Source organism: Populus euphratica, unplaced genomic scaffold, assembly GCF_000495115.2.
Source record: "Populus euphratica unplaced genomic scaffold, PopEup_1.0 scaffold75.1, whole genome shotgun sequence".
Classification (NCBI taxonomy): Eukaryota; Viridiplantae; Streptophyta; class Magnoliopsida; order Malpighiales; family Salicaceae; genus Populus; species Populus euphratica.
Genome location: NW_011499866.1, coordinates 920,936 through 939,222, shown reverse-complemented (window position 1 = coordinate 939,222; position 18,287 = coordinate 920,936). Strand labels below are relative to the sequence as shown.

The 18,287-nt window shown below is 37.4% G+C and overlaps 2 protein-coding genes across 3 annotated transcripts; both read right to left on the bottom strand.

Moving 5' to 3' along the window:
- Window positions 1-4,180: 4,180 nt before the first annotated feature.
- On the bottom strand, window positions 4,181-7,403 carry LOC105126177 (ETHYLENE INSENSITIVE 3-like 3 protein). Of its 2 annotated transcripts, none has more exons than XM_011026955.1 (3): window positions 7,110-7,403; window positions 4,721-6,499; window positions 4,181-4,637 (listed from the first exon to the last, which is right to left on the bottom strand). In XM_011026955.1, exons 1-2 carry the CDS (start codon window positions 7,142-7,144, stop codon window positions 4,747-4,749), a joined length of 1,788 nt encoding a protein of 595 aa, XP_011025257.1. In that variant the 5' UTR covers window positions 7,145-7,403; the 3' UTR covers window positions 4,181-4,637; window positions 4,721-4,746. The 2 variants fall into 2 exon arrangements, with proteins under 2 accessions (XP_011025257.1, XP_011025258.1); XM_011026956.1 differs by having other exon boundaries at window positions 4,181-4,631.
- A 1,690-nt stretch (window positions 7,404-9,093) lies between these two features.
- Window positions 9,094-17,679, bottom strand: LOC105126175 (uncharacterized). The gene is made up of 8 exons (XM_011026952.1): window positions 17,626-17,679; window positions 16,589-16,810; window positions 16,295-16,497; window positions 15,772-16,219; window positions 15,326-15,685; window positions 15,058-15,236; window positions 11,990-14,950; window positions 9,094-11,793 (listed from the first exon to the last, which is right to left on the bottom strand). Exons 2-8 carry the CDS (start codon window positions 16,788-16,790, stop codon window positions 9,220-9,222), a joined length of 6,927 nt encoding a protein of 2,308 aa, XP_011025254.1. The 5' UTR covers window positions 16,791-16,810; window positions 17,626-17,679; the 3' UTR covers window positions 9,094-9,219.
- Between the last annotated feature and the right edge of the window lie 608 nt (window positions 17,680-18,287).

The window sequence follows — 18,287 nt, the reverse complement described above, 5'->3', positions numbered from 1 at the left end:
ATATTTAATATAATTTTTTTAGTTATTATATAAAAAATAATGATAATTATATAAGTAATTAAATATTTTTTTGAACTATAGAAAGTAATTATAATTTAGATCCAACTCAAAAATTAATCAATAAATTTGTTAGCATACCCATCTTTTTCAACCTATTTTCAAGAAATATATTTTCAACTTTTTTTTTAACCCTTTTACCTATTGTTTCTGTATTTAAGTTTTCTAAAAAATTTTAAAAAACAAATTTGAAGGTCCAGTACACGCGCACTCAGGGCATCATAAAATAATGGTCGAGTACCGTATTTTCCCACTTATCCATCATCTCTCTCTCACACACGCTCACACACGCGCACACGCGCACACACGCACATTTTCATTAAATAATAATAATAATAATAATAATAATAATGACAAAAGCTCTTCATGAAGAGAACGTGGGCCTACATGGGATTTCTAGCCCGGGTTTATGAATCTTGGATCTTAGGCCAATGGGCTCAGAATCAATGGCCTTCAATGGCCATTACTAGCCGCCGAACTCACTCTTCTTTCTTTTCTAACAACAAACCACTTGTAATCAAGAAGTTTATCTTATCTCTCAGATCACCATAAACCAAAGCATAATTGACTCTGGCTCGCTGATTTTTTTATTTTTTTTTATGAAATACAGAGACGTGTTTAACAGAACGAACATTTCTGTTCTTTTGAAAATCAGAGATAGAAAATTGTCAGTGGTGAAAGATCTTAGCGTTCCACTTTTACCTTCTGCTCTCCTAGCCCAGCCACCGTTCTCCGTCTCTCTAAAATACTCTCTCTCTCTCCAGGCCCTAGTTGACGGCCACGATTCTTCGGTGTATTACATGGTTAGATCTAACCATCGATGATTACACGACACAACCTGCGGTTGTGAGTGGCTCTCACCAACACGCCATATCGCTTCCCTTGAATGCCCTAATTTACTGTGACCGCTTGGGCAGTGCTGAAGATTGTCGCTACTCTTTAAAATATTTAAAATAATACATGTTCACCCACTTACCCTAATGTGGTATTCTTTTATTTTACTGCAATGACAAAATATTATTATAAAAATAATTAATGATTAAATTAATTAATTCAATGTTTGAAGAGTGAGAAAAAAGTGTTGCCCACGAATCCCGATCAAAATGGAGAGGCCCCGCTCCCCTCCGAAGAGATGTCCTGACTGGCTACCGCCTAAAACCGGTCAAATTCATTATATTTCATTTCCCACGTTTCGTTATTTCTACATTTTAATAAATTATTATGGTATGAGACTAACTCATACTGTATATTTCCATTAAAAGAACCTGTGGGACCCGTGTGAAAGCAATCAAAAATCGTAAAATCAACGCGTAGGATTGCCACCAGCCAGGGGAACACACTTCATCAACCGTTGGATCTAAATCTGACGTGGGTAAGGCATCATTTAAAACAAAATCCCGAACCCAAGATACCAACGAACAAGTCCGAGCTGGCAGCACCGAGCAATAAGGAAAAGGCTTGGTTTTTCACGTTGATCAGCGAGCCCTATCTTGACCGTTGACTCTCTCAATCCAATGGCTGGTATCAGTTGATCCTCGGGTGAGGAAACTCGAGTCACGGTCACGGAACTTACAAGAGGGAAGAGGGGGAGCTGGAAACAAGCACAATTAGCTATGTGAATATAAACAATAGAAACTCCAATATTCACATTGAATTACAGTAAAGACATGGTCTTTTTCTTCTCCTTTTCCTTCCCTTTCCTTCTTCTTCTGCACCATGTTTTCACTGTTCTATAACGTAAACAGTGGAGACATGGTCTTCTATTTTACCATGTATTCACTGTTTTGCTACATGAATAGTGAACAATAACTGTATTATTAATCGATCACCTGACCTAAATCTAAATATATTAAATTTGATATAACCCAATAAAATAAAAAAATTTAAAAATATTTTTCAAATATTATATTTTATTTAAAAAATTAATATTTAATATTATTTAATAACACTATATAACTACATTTGAAGAAGATAGTATAATGACATAATATTTATAAAATTTAATTGCAATCCTAATTTTATTTCTAATAATATTTTATGTAATGTTGTTGTATATTTAAAAAACTATAGAAATTATTGTTCTTGTTAAATAGATTTCATGCATAATAAAATTAAACATAGTTTAATGCAATAATAAAAAAAATTTATATAAAGTATTGTTTATTTTATGATGTAATAATATTAGTTAAATCGCTAATATTTCAATTAAAAATCATCAATATTAATATGTTTTTTTATAATTTTATAACTTCAATTTGAAAAGTATTTTTTTATGAAATAATTTAAACTATTTTTTTATTTAACCTCAATTTTAATTACAGTTTTACTCAAATATATATTTTTTCCAAATAAACCTTAACTAAAAATACCTTTTTTATAAAATAATTTTTTTTCAAATCACAACAATAACACCTAACATAAACAACTAACATAAATATCCAACACATTTTATTTCTTCTTCCTGTGCAAATAAAAAATCATCAGCATAGTTACCTGTGCTTTAGCTGTGGCTGGATTTCCTACTGCTACTGTTGTTTCATGACATTGTAAACCTGAAGACATGACATGCCATTGTTAACTACCGGAATAAGCTAAGTAAAAAATCCAAACCTGTGAAAGAGAGAGAGAGAAAGGAATGATTTTTGAACTTAATTACTGATGGCACCAAACCCATAATAAAAAGCACCATAACAATGGAGATTGATGAAAACCTTGAGAGTTCTCCAAATGCCATCTCTGTTTTCGTAAAACCCAAGAAAACCAGCTCTAACTCTCCATAGAAAAAGAAAAGTTTCTCCTTTTCTTTGCCCCTTAACCGAAGCTAGCTATCAAAAAGACAGGGTTTTGAAGAGAGACATAATCATAGTTATTTATGGATTACAAGTTGTGAGGGTTAATTTAATTTTTATGAAAAAAATATTATTTATAATTTTTTTAAATAATATTATTTTTATAAAAGAATCAAATTCAAAATAAAAGCTTACCTTATTTAGGTTCTGGATTAATATAACATTGCAGTACTGATCATGACTCTACATCAAAGCAAAAAAAAAATTTAATTTTAATTTTTTTTTATCAAGATCATCCTCCTATATAGAGATTTTACATGGTGTAAATGGCATATTATGATATTTCAAAACCTGGGTTTTATCATCCATGGACTTTAATAACTTTAAAGGAGTACGAAATTTACTAATGAACAGCTGCTAGAGTAGGACAGATGCAAGGGTATAATTGTCTATAAATTTAAGTCCATCGTTGCCAGGATGATTCAGGACCTATTTTAGAGTTGGCACTTGTCAAGACAGACATCCTGGTACGGGAATTGGCGGCGCAGAGACTGGACTCCACGTGGCATGATATGGTGGCTTCGAGAGGAGAGGAGCCAGATGACAGATCAAAATTGCATCAACAAGGTTATTTTCCAAGCAATTTTCCCGTGCTAATAGCACGACGCCTTTCATATAATTTTCATTAAGACTTTCATATAAAGATTTGCTATAAACTCTGATTTTTTTTAAAAAAAATAATAAATCTGATTTATATGAAATATAAGTTAGCATTTGTGTTTCAACAGAGCTCAGAACGAAAAAGAAAATGATTTAAGTCATCCTCCCGGCAGTGCCTTCCGCTTCCCACCATGTCGCTTCCCTCGGACCTTAATACAACCAAACCACACACGAGCAGGATTCAATATGCTGGCATGCGCTACAGATATCTTCCCAGCTCTAACAGTTGATTATTGTGGCCTTCCATGTAATGATAACCCTGGAATCAAGTCCAGCTACATATGCTGGAACTACTACACTTACATAGCTTACACGGTTTAATAAAAATAAGAGGAAAAGATAGAACTCACAACTTTCTCGAAACTAAAATTTCAAAAGAATTTTTGATAGAACTCATGCAAGCATGCTATATATTTGATTAATCAAACACTTTTAATACTACTTATGCTTTTCAATGTCAATCTGATCATCATTATTTGCCTGCCTCTTTCAAGAGTGCCAGTAATTTGAATTTATTTGCTTTTCCATTCAAATACTCGTTGTTATTATCAGTTAAAGAAAATGACCCTAACCAACACAGTATAGCTGAAGCAAACACAACTACAGCTTATCAATAGCAAAATATACAAAAATTTTCCCAAAAGAATAATTCATCCAAAGGAGCAGCATAATAAGATAAAGAGAGATATAAAACAAGAGTAAAGAATATACAGGAATGGGAAGGGGAAGATGCAATTAGCATATCTGCTACTATGAAATGATCCTGATGGAAGGTAACAGCAATTTTGTTAATTGTCCCATCTAACAAAGAATCATTTACATTAATTCCTCTATAGTTATTCTCATAGAGGAAAACTGTGCACGGCCATAAGAAAAGCCAGAAGAAGAAAAACTGCCTCCCCTCATTTTTCTTGTTAAAACATTGAGTTATGATAATAATCAGGTGTATAACTTGTTGTGTTGAAATGCACATATAATACAACACCTGTACAGGCAGCACCTCTAATTGATAGAGGTGGTCCCTTAACGGGTCGGAAATGGTTGCTGCAGTTTTGGGCCTTCAAGCTGTCCCTGGATCAGAATACGATTGAGAAGACTTAATTAAATGCTAGAAAAATAAAATTTGGCCAGTAAATTAGAGATACAACACCTACAGTATAAAAGGATCCGCTTTCTGAAATTATGCACCAAAGCATTGGATCAAATCATCTTCAGGATCAACAAATAGGTTATCTAAAGAAAACGAACTCATTTCAAGGAATGGGCTGTTAATGGCAAAATCTGGCAAGTCAAATTCAAAATGCCTATCAACAGCTGTATCTTGCTCAGTGGGTAAAGTATCTTTGGCAAGATGATGCGGTTCTCCTCTGGTCAAGTCATTTCCATTTCCATGCAAAGCTGGTTTAAGGAATCTGTCATCCTCTGGCCTCATGTTCATTGCCATCTGAGAATGCTTTCCATCATGATTGGTCCCATAATCATGTGATGGATTATAGATATTACTATAAGTAGTCTCATGGTGCAGCTCTGAATTTTGGCCCAATGGATAGATGGCAGCCCCTCTGTCCACAAAAATTTTCTCTGTAGAATTGACATTGGTTGAGGGAACACCAGCATAGGAGTTAAATTCAGATTGGGGTGGACTGGATTCACCCACAAGACCTTTCTCCATAGGCATTAAAGCTGAAGAGGTAAAATTCTCATGATGAGTATTGTGCATCTGATATTCAACTGGCTGTAAATCAGTGTGGTTTATATCAGGCAAAGTATTTGTCTGCTCAACACCCAAACATTCATCAACAGGTGGTTGAGACTGTTGATCAGCATGACTTGACTTCTCACGGGGCCTTTTTCTCCTTCGTCGCTTTTCCCCTAGCTCCTTGTCTTGGACAGGAATGGTAATATCATTTCGACTGCTTAATAGTTCCACATCCATTGGTTGATTCCTCCTATTATCTTTAGATGAAACAGAACCCACACCATCATCAACACCATCGACATCATAATCACTGTCACTGCTAATGGCAGGCTTCTTCTTTCGGCCACGTCCACCTTGAGGAGATTCAGTTACACCAGATGTTCCATTGTCAATGCTAGGTTGCTGAATAAGAGATTCCTCTCGACTCAACACCCCTAGCCAGATTGCACTCTCCTTTGCGGTCATTTTATCCTGTAAGCATTTTGATTGACGGACATGCCTTCTAATTTTTGCAATATCAGGTGTCATGTGCTTTATTACAGCAGTTAATACACCAACTTTCCACATCTTCTTCAGATCATGTGGTTTCTTATAAGGAGGGCTCTGACCTAGGGATAGTCCTAATTTTACCCACCAATCTTCATTTCCTGTTGGCCACCAAGGCGGTGGAACTCCCTTCTCCAATGGGTACTTCCTTTGAGGGGGGTCACAGTGTTGCATCAAAGAAGACAAAAGTGACCCTAAAGTTGCATCTTGAAGATCTTGAAGAACACTTTGAGAGTTCCCATTTCTACTGTTTTCTGCCTCACCTATTGCCAAACATTCTGCTTCATACTTTGCTATGGCTGCTGGCCCATTCTTATCGAACTTCACTTTTTCTTTCCACCAAGCTCTTATGTTATCAGATGCACCACTTACAGGCTTACCCTTCTCAGGAATTATGCCATACACAAATCCACGTGCTTTGCAAACTTCCATTAGCTTCAACATGTACTTAAGAATCCCATCTTGGGCTCTCGCCATTTTCTTCCTCCGAGCCTGATCAGTCGTCTGCTTAGGCTTTTGCTTCTCCGCAGCTTGTTGCGCTGCAAGCTTCTGTTTTTCTTTAATCCTTTTGAGTTTGACATGATCCTTCCACATTCGTCTCTCCAAAGCTTCTGCTTCAATTTCTTCATCACTGACATCTTTCTCTGCGATATTCCCACACCTTATATCATCAACTTCAATGTCCGAGCTGTACGACAAATCAGTCATCAAACATCAGGCAGTGCTCCAATGTTCTATCAAGAGAACCACTAAGAAATACACCAACCAAACTTTTGAACATCACTGTAGCATGTTCCAGTCTCAAAACAAAGATAAATTATTGTCGACTCATCTAAGAAAAATAGTCATATTAGGCTAAGGCAAAGGTAAGGATTTATCTTAAGCAATCCCAAATAACTAAAAATCTAATCCTCAACACAGCTGGATTCTATTCCATTCACAATTTCGTCTCTCAGGAACCAAACAAAAGGTGAGAAATCACAAAACTTAAAAATCATTATTATTCTGCCAAAAATCAGTCTTCCCTTTCCACTTTTTAAAACATTATCATTCTGCCAAATACCAGCTTTCCCTTTCCACTTTTTAGTTTTTATATTATTCTATTTTGCATTCCCAAAACTACCCAGTTCCCAAAACCATAAAAAACCTCAAACCAACTCAGATTTCCTGCATTTACAATCAAGTCAAAGAGAGACCAAAAATCTAATTCAACCAAAAAAAGCCATCAATTAACACCACGAACGAAAATCAAATTTTTGATGCGAAAAGCACAAAGATCAAAACTTTGAAAAACTTACCAAATATCAGCCCCAATCTCTTCCAATTCACCCATCAAACTTGATCAAAAACCAAACTTTTAACCTCAAATAAACCAAACAAGCAATTAGGCCTCAAGTGTAGAAACCCTTTTTACTTTCGGAGGTTAGAAAAGAAGACAGAGGAGAGAGAGGAGTCCTAAATGAGAGATAGATATGAACCCAGAAAAAGAAGTTGTAAAACGAAATGGACCCAATAAAGGGCGCTTTGTTGTGTATATATTTAGATTTTAGAGACAGAAGGAAAAGAGAGCGATGATGATGTTTTGGAGTGGCAGCCTTATTTTTTTCTCATTTTCTGAGGATTAGCACCTGTATTTATATCATACGAAGATTATTATTTTTCTATTGAAAATTAATTTTGAGCAATATTTAATTTATTGGCTTTTTATGATTTTTATTATAATAGTAAAAAGCATAGTTTTAAAATCTAATTGCTAGTTTTATATCACAAGTTAAGAGAATCAATTCATTAAAAAAATAAAATAATAATGTTTTAATAAAAAACCAATAAGTTATTAATTGGATTTAACACAATTGACTAGATTAGACTATGAGACAACTTGAATTCTTAACTAGATCAAAATTAGGATATATATTTTTTATTTATTTTAAACTGAACTAGATTTTAAATTAATTTACTAAACAAATTCAAGTTTCATAGCTACATTTTTGTTTTAGAAAATTAAAGCTTAAAGGTTTTTTAAAATTTCAGGAATTTTGAAATTCGACATAAGAAAATATAATTAATTGTTAAAAATCCAAGAAAAATTAATTGATGAATTAAATTTCTTATACATATTTTTTAAAACATTTATGTTGAATTCATAGAAGAATGATATGTGCTATCCTTCTATGCCAGGCTAATGTTGTCTTTTACTGGAAAATACGGAGAGGCTTTTTTATGATTTTGAGATATAATAAATTACTAAATTATTAGAAAAAGTTTTATTGGACTTACACTATAATTAAAATATATTTACCAAATAATTAAAAAAAATCACATCCGATCCCTTATAGAAATGATAAGAATTTCACATTTATAAAAAAAATTCCTCTTTTGTTTTTCACTTTTTTGTATTTTTTTTTCATCTTATAAGTATCCCATGGTTATAGCAAGAGAATTTTAAAATTTTTCTGGTTATTAAAATATATTTTTTCTTTAAATTAAGTTATATATATATATATATATATATATATATCAAATAAAAAAATTATTTCCATACTTCTTTGGTATGTCTCAAGTGAATTGCGATGCTCAAGAGTAAGGACACTCACTTTAGCTAGTAGTAATCCCCACATTAGATAATCTTATTTTCCCTCCTATGTATGCTATGATAACACAAATCTCTTGTGCTTGTTATAAAAAAAATTAAATAAATTAATAAATTTTTTATTATAAATTATAATAATAATTTTATTTTTTATTTTTTTAACATCTTGGTTTTAACTTGATTTACAGTAACTATGTTAGATTTAAGGTATTTAAATTGAGTATAAAAACACTATATTTACAAATATTTGAAATTAATAATTATTTTAGATCCAAGCATCATAACTACACTAAATCTAAATATTTTGAATCTGATAATCATATTTAAGTTTGGTATAATCACCCAACTCAAAATACTTAAAATATTTTTTATATCATTAATATTTAAAAAATAAATATTATTTTTACTACGCCATGGAGGTCAATATACTAATATAAACTAAATAGAAAAATCCCAGTTGAAATTTGAAGAGATTTCCTATTTCTGGCTAATGAGTTAATTAAGTTTTTTTTTTTCAAAATAATGTAATTTTTTTAAAATGAAATAATATATATTTTGAATCGATAAAATTAATTTACTTTGTGGTTTATATCTTGAAGTAGACTGAAACGGGTTTTTTGGCTTTCACCTATGCATAAGACTTGTAGCCATCGAAAAGAATCATGACAGAGAGAGGCAGGAACCATAACACATTTCCATTAATATACTTTTCCATTTATAAAATACTGGTAATTTATGGGGGAGACCAGCTTTATTCTTGGTGGAAAAGGAGATAAGCTGCGCAGCTGCTATTTCAGCAGCAGGCATGAACCATTAATTCACCTAGACCTAACAATTTCTTCTTTCATGGCAAGAGACAGAGCACTAAGATTGCCTCCTATTTCTACTCTAACACCAGGCATGGCAATTGCTCTGCTCCCTACAAATCCACCTTCTCCAACTCTTATCCTGCCAAACTTAACTTTCCCTCCTTCACCTTCATATATGTGTCCAAACAATAAAGCTCCTCTTCCTACACAACCACCTCTCTCAATCTCCACCATTTCTGGATTCAATGCTGCTCCCATGCTATCTACATAGGCTCCTTGGTCCAAATCAATGTCTGAACCCATGAGCTTTAGCCATAGCAAAAAAAAGATAGACCCAGTAGTCATTTCCATGAAGTAGTCCCCTACTACAGTTCTGAAAGCTTGCCACACAGTGTCCATGAAGACTCCTATGCTCCAAATGTGTACTGTTTGGCCTTCTTTCTTTTTCCCCACAAGAATCCTCTTGGCCACAACACATGCTAATGCTGCTAGAAACCCTGAAGAAACCCAAACCAAAGGAAGCAACCAATGCATTGCGACTTTCTTGCTTTCCTTCAAGAGAAGAATCCAGTTCAGTGGAGCAAAGATGAGCAACCCCATCAGGAAGTGTGGAAGAAATGTTTGCAGCAATGGTTGAGCAAAAATGACCCATAAGGTCTGGTACCATTTCCTTGCTAGTGTAGCTTTTCCCGAGTCCTTTTTCTCCAATGCTGCTGCCATTGGACAGCCTGAAAGGTCCACTTTAACATCACTTTGCTCTATGAAGATCCTCCAAGCTTCTGGAAGTGGTTCTCCATTCCTCAAATGCTGACAAATTTCATATATCAATGAACGACCATGATCAATTGAAGCACTTTGCGAGGATGAAGTGGCCCGGATCACATCCACCTCATGGCATCGAATATAAGGATTAAACTCTAGTGCTTCTGATTCTGCACCGGTGAGATTTTGATCAATGTGAATTTCCCCTATATCAATGTAAGGGAATTCAGACTCATCCCATGGTTTGGTGCAGTCGAGTGCAATGTCACAAGTGGCATCATCATGTGGAACAGGTCGGATTTGCAGCTGGAAAATGTAGCGAACGCCTCCTGGAGAACTTACACGGCTTTGGAAATCTTCGGCGAGGAAAAGTAAGGGACGAGTATCCTTTTCATTCCGTGGAATTGCACCTGTTTCCGGTGGGAGAATGCCCATAGGCTCAACTTTACCTGAATCCTCACTTATGTTTTCGTCACCAGGCCGCAATTTGAATTTCACATACATTTCCTGACCGTCCGAAAACCTGAAGAGCCTGCAGATATTTGAGTAGTAGTGTAGATCAGCAAAAGAATTCGCATTGCAAAGAGACATCCAAACTGCATCACGGATATGTGGGGCTCGCTTCACATGCTGCTCCCTTGCAGGAAGTCCACAAACTAACCATGTTGCAAAATCAGCAATCGAGCGTGCATAGAATGCCTTGCCTGTCTTCAATGTTAGATCAAGAAGCGAAGAGGAGTTGCTTCCATTGTCATCTGAAAGTATTCTTATCGCCGCTCCACGTGCATCGATTCTAGCATCATCATCAGCACTCAAGCTATTGCTATGCCTGACTACAATAGGATAGCTCTTCCCAGCCCGGAAAATCTTGTGGTCTGGAAATCCTTTCAGGTTGTCATAAATCTTCAGGTGTCCCTTTCCACTAACACCAATTCGATGGAAATACCTTGCTTTAACCTTCAGAGTAGTGGCAGCCAAATTTGCAGCTAAATTGCCAACTATCTTCTTGTATTTGTAGTCCATCTCTTCTATCCTGTCATCCAAGGCATGCATGGTGTTCTTGATCATAACTGGAGTTTGAGATCCAATATAGACGCCGCCTTGTTGAAGAACTGAATTTGCAGGAGCCACTGAAAGAGCACCAAGAATCACATCCTTTTGAACTACCGAACCAGGGAGCATGAGGCTTTGACTCCCGACAACCGAATTGTCCTGCACTTCAATTTTTCCTTGGGTAAACCCACTGGATGAATAGAAGCCAGCAATCATCCGACTGAAGTCACCAAGGTGCACCCCATCACCAATTGTAATGAGCTCTGGGTCTGATACAGGATTGACAGCCCTGATGGAACAATGCTCACCGACACTTGCACCCAAAAGGCGCAAATAAATGCAGAATGCTTCTGTTCCTGACAGGAGTTTGGCAAATCTAAGGTGGCAGGCAATGGTAATTCTATGGCGGAGCCAGGCTTTCAAGTGGGATTCCCTTTTCTCTTGTTTTTCAGAAAGAAAATGGGTCAAAGTGCATGTGAGGAGGCTGAGTATCAGGCCATGAGCCAAGTAAACTATAGCAACTGAGATTGCAAAGGTGGCTGGGTTTGATGGGACATTAGCAATCATTGTAGCATAAGCAATGATGGTGAATGGAGTCCAGTGAAAGGCTCCAGAGATGCAGAGAAATGAGAAGTGTTGAATGGAGGCAGGGTTTTGAGATAGCCAAATGTAAAGGAAGTAGATAATGGCTGCTGAGAGAGTGCTGAGGAGACCAACCATGTAGATGCCCATGAAGTGGTAGGTGGCCTTATCAAACAGCATTGCACCCTGAAACCATTGTAGAAATTGTAACGAGTCTGATCAGTTCTTGTTTCAATTATGTAAAAAAACATTCTCCACACTTTTTTGCAATAATTGGAAAGAATCAAATTAGTTTCAGATGAGAAAATGGGGGAAGAAACCTATAACCTATTGCAGTTATGGGTAAGATATATTAAATTGAAAAATATGAATAAAAAATTACCTTCTGAACATTGTGAGCCTTGCTAGATTTGAGTACAGCTTTGCCACCTTCTGTCTTCTGCAATGGCTGCACATCTGCTTCTTCTCCCAATGTACTTCCTTTCTGGATTACAGCATAAGGACCGACTGATGAATTTCGGCCGATTCTAATGGCTTGGAAGCTCAAGATTCCATTCTTTACCTCATGGCTTTGGAGCAATGCCCCTTCCGCAATAACAGCTCCATCTCCAATTGAAACTAGAGATGGATCTGTAATGTCAACTGTATCAAGCAAAACTGAAGATCCGATCTTAGCGCCGAGCATCTCAAACCAATAATTAAGGAACACAGTTCCTCTCAAATGCTCTGCAAAAACTTTTGAAGAGATTTCTTGGGCCTTGTACAGTGCCCACCACTTGACAAAGTGAATAGACCAGATAGATACTTCAGGGGTCAGGGCATAGTTAGGTTTCAAGAAAGAATTCCCCAAGAAAGCAATGCTAATACAAGTAGAGATGATGCCAAGGATCCAAGCAAGAGGAGCCAATGCCAAGGGAATCAAGTAATTCCACAAGGTAAATTCCTCATTTAGCATATGACTTGCTGAAAGCAAACTTGTGAAAGCCGAAACAGAAAAATAAGCAGGAAAGCTCAGCATGGCACAGACATAAACAAGGGCAAGAAGTTGGAAAAACCAGACACTGATTATGCGAGTCGTGGAAGTTTCTGTGTCAAACTCAGCAGAATCAATATCAGGTTCGGGTTGATAGGATTGAGAGTTCATGAGCTGAGGTTGAGACTTCATCATAAGATTCTCTGAGAAGCTTGCCAAGTCTGCAATACAGGTGGCTGTGAAGATATCGACTGCACCAACTGGCACACCGAGGAAATCTGAAAGTTTTTGAGCCGCTCTGACCACACCAATCGAGTCAATTCCATACGATACAAGACTCTCGGTGGCAGAGATATTCTTGATAGGAATTCCTGTTTGCTCAGAAACAAGCCCCTTCAGAAATTCTACAATTTCTTTTTTGCTGAATTTGGCGGTTGGTAAAGGAGACGTTGCAAGCCGAGATCGAGGAGTTAATCCCTCTTTACATGTCCCGGTGGTGAATGAGCGAAGCAATTTTCGTTTTGCAAAAATTGGGTCGGGCACTGTGTTTAGAGTTCCATCAGTAAAATGTTTGAGGCACTCGAACCTCTTGATTTTACCTGATGTTGTTTTGCTGATAGTCCTGGGCTTGATCAGCTTGATAGAAGCCACTGTCACGCCATGTTCTTCTGCGACACGACTCTTTATGTTCTCCACAACATCCTTATCAACAGGCTTAGCATCTCTAACCTCGGCAATTACAACCAAGCCAACCTGGTCAGAACTATCAGGAAGTGAAATCCCTTTTGATGACAAGACTTCCTCAGGAACACCAATGACAGCACAGCAACCTGGGCGTAGAAGTTCGGATGCACTCTCAACTGTTTTTTCTACATCTGCAGAGTAAATATTCCTTCCTGCTACAATAATCAGATCCTTGATTCTTCCCGTGATGAACATCTTTCCATCAATAATCCGTCCCAAGTCTCCGGTTCTTGTGTATTTTCTTCCTGGATGATTTTGAAGCACATTTCTGAAAGTTCTTTGGCTAAGTTCCTCCCTTCCCCAGTACCCAATTCCAGCACTAGGACTGCTAATCCATATCTCTCCTTCCTTTCCAGATTCTCTAAGCTCCTCATTGGACTCTGGATCGACTATTCGGATGTCAATATCTTCGCCATTTGGTCCCACATACCCGCAACAGACTCTTCCTTGCCAGTCTACCAATATGGGCTTACCTTCTCCATATGCACAGCTCACGAACACACAATTCTCGGCCAATCCATAACCAGGAGCCATTACTTCTTGCGAAAGACCAAAAGGCCTAGTGAGCTCAACAAATCTTTTCATAGTTCTCTGTCTCACTGGGTCAGCAGCAACCATGAGGAAAATCAAAGAAGAGAGGTCAAAGTTTCGAACCTTATCCTTGTCAGCATGCTCCAATCTTCGGAGTACCAGTTCAAAGGCGAAGTTGGGACCGGCACTGTGAGTAGCGTGGTATTTGCTCATGATCTGAAGCCATAGAAGAGGGTTCTTGATAAAAGTCATTGGAGAAAACAAAATTGCTGATCCACCACTAACTAGAGCAGTAAAAAGTCCACCAATTAGCCCCATGTCATGGTATTGCGGAAGCCAGCTGACTAGTACTGTCTTTGAGGTGCTCTTATATATCCTCTTCATCAACTTCACATTGTGAATAAGACCACCATGAGTTATCATTACACCTTTAGCATCACCAGTTGACCCTGAAGTGAACTGCAGAAAACACAAATCATCCGGCTGAGATTCAGATTCATATGCTATGTTTTCTGGAGCCAGGACTTTGGAGTCCTTGAGCCAAGAATCTGTATGCATCCATGGAAGGTTCGGCCATTTCCCATTTTTCCCAGCTAATGAGATTAGATTCTTCACAGAACCTGCCCGAACTGCTGAGTGATAAAGAAGGGTTGACAGAATGGCAACTGCATTGCAAGATTTAGCAATGCTTTCAATCTTCAATAGTGCTTGCCCGCCTCTTTGCAGAGGATCTGGTGGGAGGACTGGGACTGGTAGGACCTTGGCTCTTAAGCACCCAAAAAAGGCATCAATAAAGTCCAGCCCTGGTACATAGACTAAGAGGACCCGGTCACCGGGCTTGATAACTGGTTTTCGGCTGGTCAAGAGTTTACGAGCAATGCAGGAAGCTTTCGCATGAAGTTCTGCATAAGTTCTCTGACTTACTACTGCCCCATCTTCACCAATCCAAGTATAGAGTGTTTTGTCCCTCGTCATGCTTTCAGTTCCCCAGTGTCTCAAGTAACCATCAAGTGTAGAAAGATCAGGAAACTCCACTTCTTCACCTAGTTCTTTTGGATTTCTATCCCAGCAATCCGATTTCAAAGAAAACAAACTCTGCGATATCACAATGAACCAGCAAGTTTTGTTTCAAACTATTAAATTCAAGCATCATTTGATCCACTTAACCATTTATCACTAAAAACTTGTCGAAGTCAAATTACCTTAACATATGGAAACATAGGTACTAAGTTGTTATTTGCAAAATGCTTGCAGATAAGAGCCATGGCATAAGATGAATTTCTCTCCGTGAGTTCGAACGCCATGAGCCCACCAACATAGTACGTGTTCCTCTGGCCTTGAACTTCAGACTCCAGTTTGTCATAGAATCCATCCTTCATTTCTGTTTTGAAATTTAAACAAAAATAATGAATGAATTTGGATCCCTATCTGGTTTGGTTCAATGGTGTAGGAACAGTTCGTCAAGCATACCTTGGCTACCAACATGGGGGAAGTACTTGAATCTTCTCTGGAGAACTTCTTCCTCAACGATTCCCCCCATGGACATGACTACCTTTTTGGCAAGCTCAGCGACTGTTGGTCCCTTTATATCGAAAGAGTTCCCATAGGACCAAAATAAGAAAATGTCAGTGTCAGCATAGAATTTCTGCATCGCAACGGGATGTCCAATTGTTGCAGGATCGTCCATATATTCACCGAAGTAATAAAATCCAACTGGCATGTCTTCTAGCCCCTTGATCTTTAAAACGGTGGTGTAGTAGTCGATTGTCTGAACTTTTCTGAAGAAATATCTTTCAACTTCACTGAGATCCATCACTTCAGTCTCAGATTCTGCAACAAGAATGCCTTGTTAGCCATTTCCTGAAAGGAGAGAGGAACTTGAAAGGTGGAATCTAGAGGTATGAAGTTCAAGAAACCTGTAGATTTTTCTGCTGGAAATCTATAAGTATTTCCATTTCTGAAAGGAAATGAACCAGAGATAATTATCTTATCAAACTCCATTTCTTGAATTTCCCCATTGTTTCTTTTAACATCAACTCTAACACTGTCGGAATTGCGCCTGATGGCCAGCACATCAGTTTTGCAATTAACCTCAATTGGAAGTGATTCACTGATCTTCTGCCAAAGACTAGTGTATCCACCTTTGAAACGCCGAATCTTTCCAGCCATGGAAGTCCGGGTGAACTCATGGATGTATGCATAAGGCATGTCTTGCACAAATCCATAACCAGAAGCAGTATATCCATAAGCCACAGATTTGGGAACAGATTTGAACCCACGGCTCTCGAGAAACGTAGGAGTCAAGTCTGCAGCTAATTCACTCACAGCATGGACTCCTATTCGACTAGAATCCTTTGCCTTATCCTGTAAACAATGAAATTTAAATTTAAATTGATATCATTCCTGCAATATAAGCAAAAAACTACGGCTGCACTCAACCTGCAGTTCTAAGGTCAGTGAGATCACAGCTACATAATCATCTGCAACTTTAATGTCCTGATACTTCCCTGTAGAGCTGTCAATGTGAGCAAGCTTATGGGAATCCATTTCTTCTAATTCTGATCCAACTTCTTTTGCCAAGTGAAAAATGACAGGTGCACTGTTGTTAGCCAAAACCTGACCACCAAGATCATAAATCCTTCCTGTATATTGCAGAAGAGATATAATCATTATACTTGGTGAAGCTAAATTTAAGGAACACACTTTTTTTTCTCTTATGTCTTCATCATGTACCTTCAATGTCTACTGATTCACACATGCCACCCACAGTGTGATGCTTCTCCAGCACTGTGACATTCTGATAACCAAGCTTTGCCAATGCATAAGCAGCAGATATGCCACTTGGACCACCTCCTACTATTCCAATTCTTGTGTTCACAGGCAGGCATGGATGTAGCTTGACAAATTGATCCTCAATTGATACTAATGGGTCCATCTTTTCAGTACTTGCAATGCCTGCTGAAAAGGGCAATGAAGTGAGTCCAACTTCTATCTAATTATAACTCTATAATTTTGGAAACCACTGCTCAGAGGTATCTAGGGATAATCCAGGATTCAGGATTTAGGGCATCTTTTCCATGTCTTCTTGAATGTTTTTTTTAGAATTAAGAGTTTAAACCCTTTCAACTTCTTCCCCTTTAAGACAGAAAGATACATATTTAGTCATTATTTTCTTCTGACGTTCAAAACAAAGCTTCTAACCATTTAGCTGATTCCTGGTACCTTCTCTACCCATGTCTGGCCAAAAGTCTTTCTTTCATTAGTAATTAAATCACTCTTGAAACCATTCGTTTTCATTGTGCGATCATATTTTGAATCAAACAAGACAAACAAAAATCTTCAAGAAGACTACAAGGAGTATTGCTGAAGAGGACAGCAGGCTTCAAACAGCAACCATTTCCTCTCACAAATGATCCACGGTCTCCATGTTTCAATCCATAGACATTGAAGACAGAATGGCCTATATATTGATGCGTTTTTTCAAAATCAAATGTTCAGCAATATTGCTGCCCTAAAAGCATGTATCAGCATGCCCCTAAACTGAAGGTAAACAGAATGGCCTAAAGACTTACAGGAGGCCAAGGTTTCGAACCCTAGGAAGACATGGAAGGACTAATACAGGAATATGAACCAATCCACCCAACAAGCTAACCACTTCAAGTCAAATACATGAGTAGCTAGGATTGGCAGGGAAGAAGTGAAGATGGACTAGGAAAACTAGAACACCAAATATAATTGCTTCAAGAAAGAAGTGGTCAAGAGAAACAAACCTTGGAGACAAAACCAACGCAGGAAATCAATGCACTCCCTGTAATGCCATTGCCACCAGGGGCAGAACCTTTTATAAGGCTAAGCAGGGTTGTATCCCATGTAACAGAAAAATTTAATAATCCATTTTCCTTTTATCTTTTACATAACAAACCTAAACACTGCCCCCTTTCCCTTGCAACGCTAATTAATTAGCAGCCATTAGCCGCCTACTTAATTTCCCTTGCAACACTAATTAATTAGCAGCCATTAGCCGCACATAAAACTTAATTAGCAGCCATTAGCCGCACACTTAATTTTCCTTGCAACATATATTTTATTGCAAATCTATCTAAATATAAATAATGCAAATATGAAATGTTCACCTTCAAGCATCAGCACAGTAACTCACCTTAGAGTTGAAATGGGTAAACGGGAGTTGAGTTTACTGCCAAGTGTCAAGATTAAACAGCAAAACACAACCAAAAATCTCTCGAAGCCGATTCACCACATTGAGAAATGGGCTTCTTTCATTGCGTTCTAAAGTATTTAAACTGAATAGATTCCTTAAACTTCCATCAAGTAAATGACAAAAAAAATATGATGTCACATCTCTTGTTAAGTCCGAGAATTTCAATTAAACGTTACGAATTATTCCAAATTTGTTCCTCTTTTATTCTAGTTT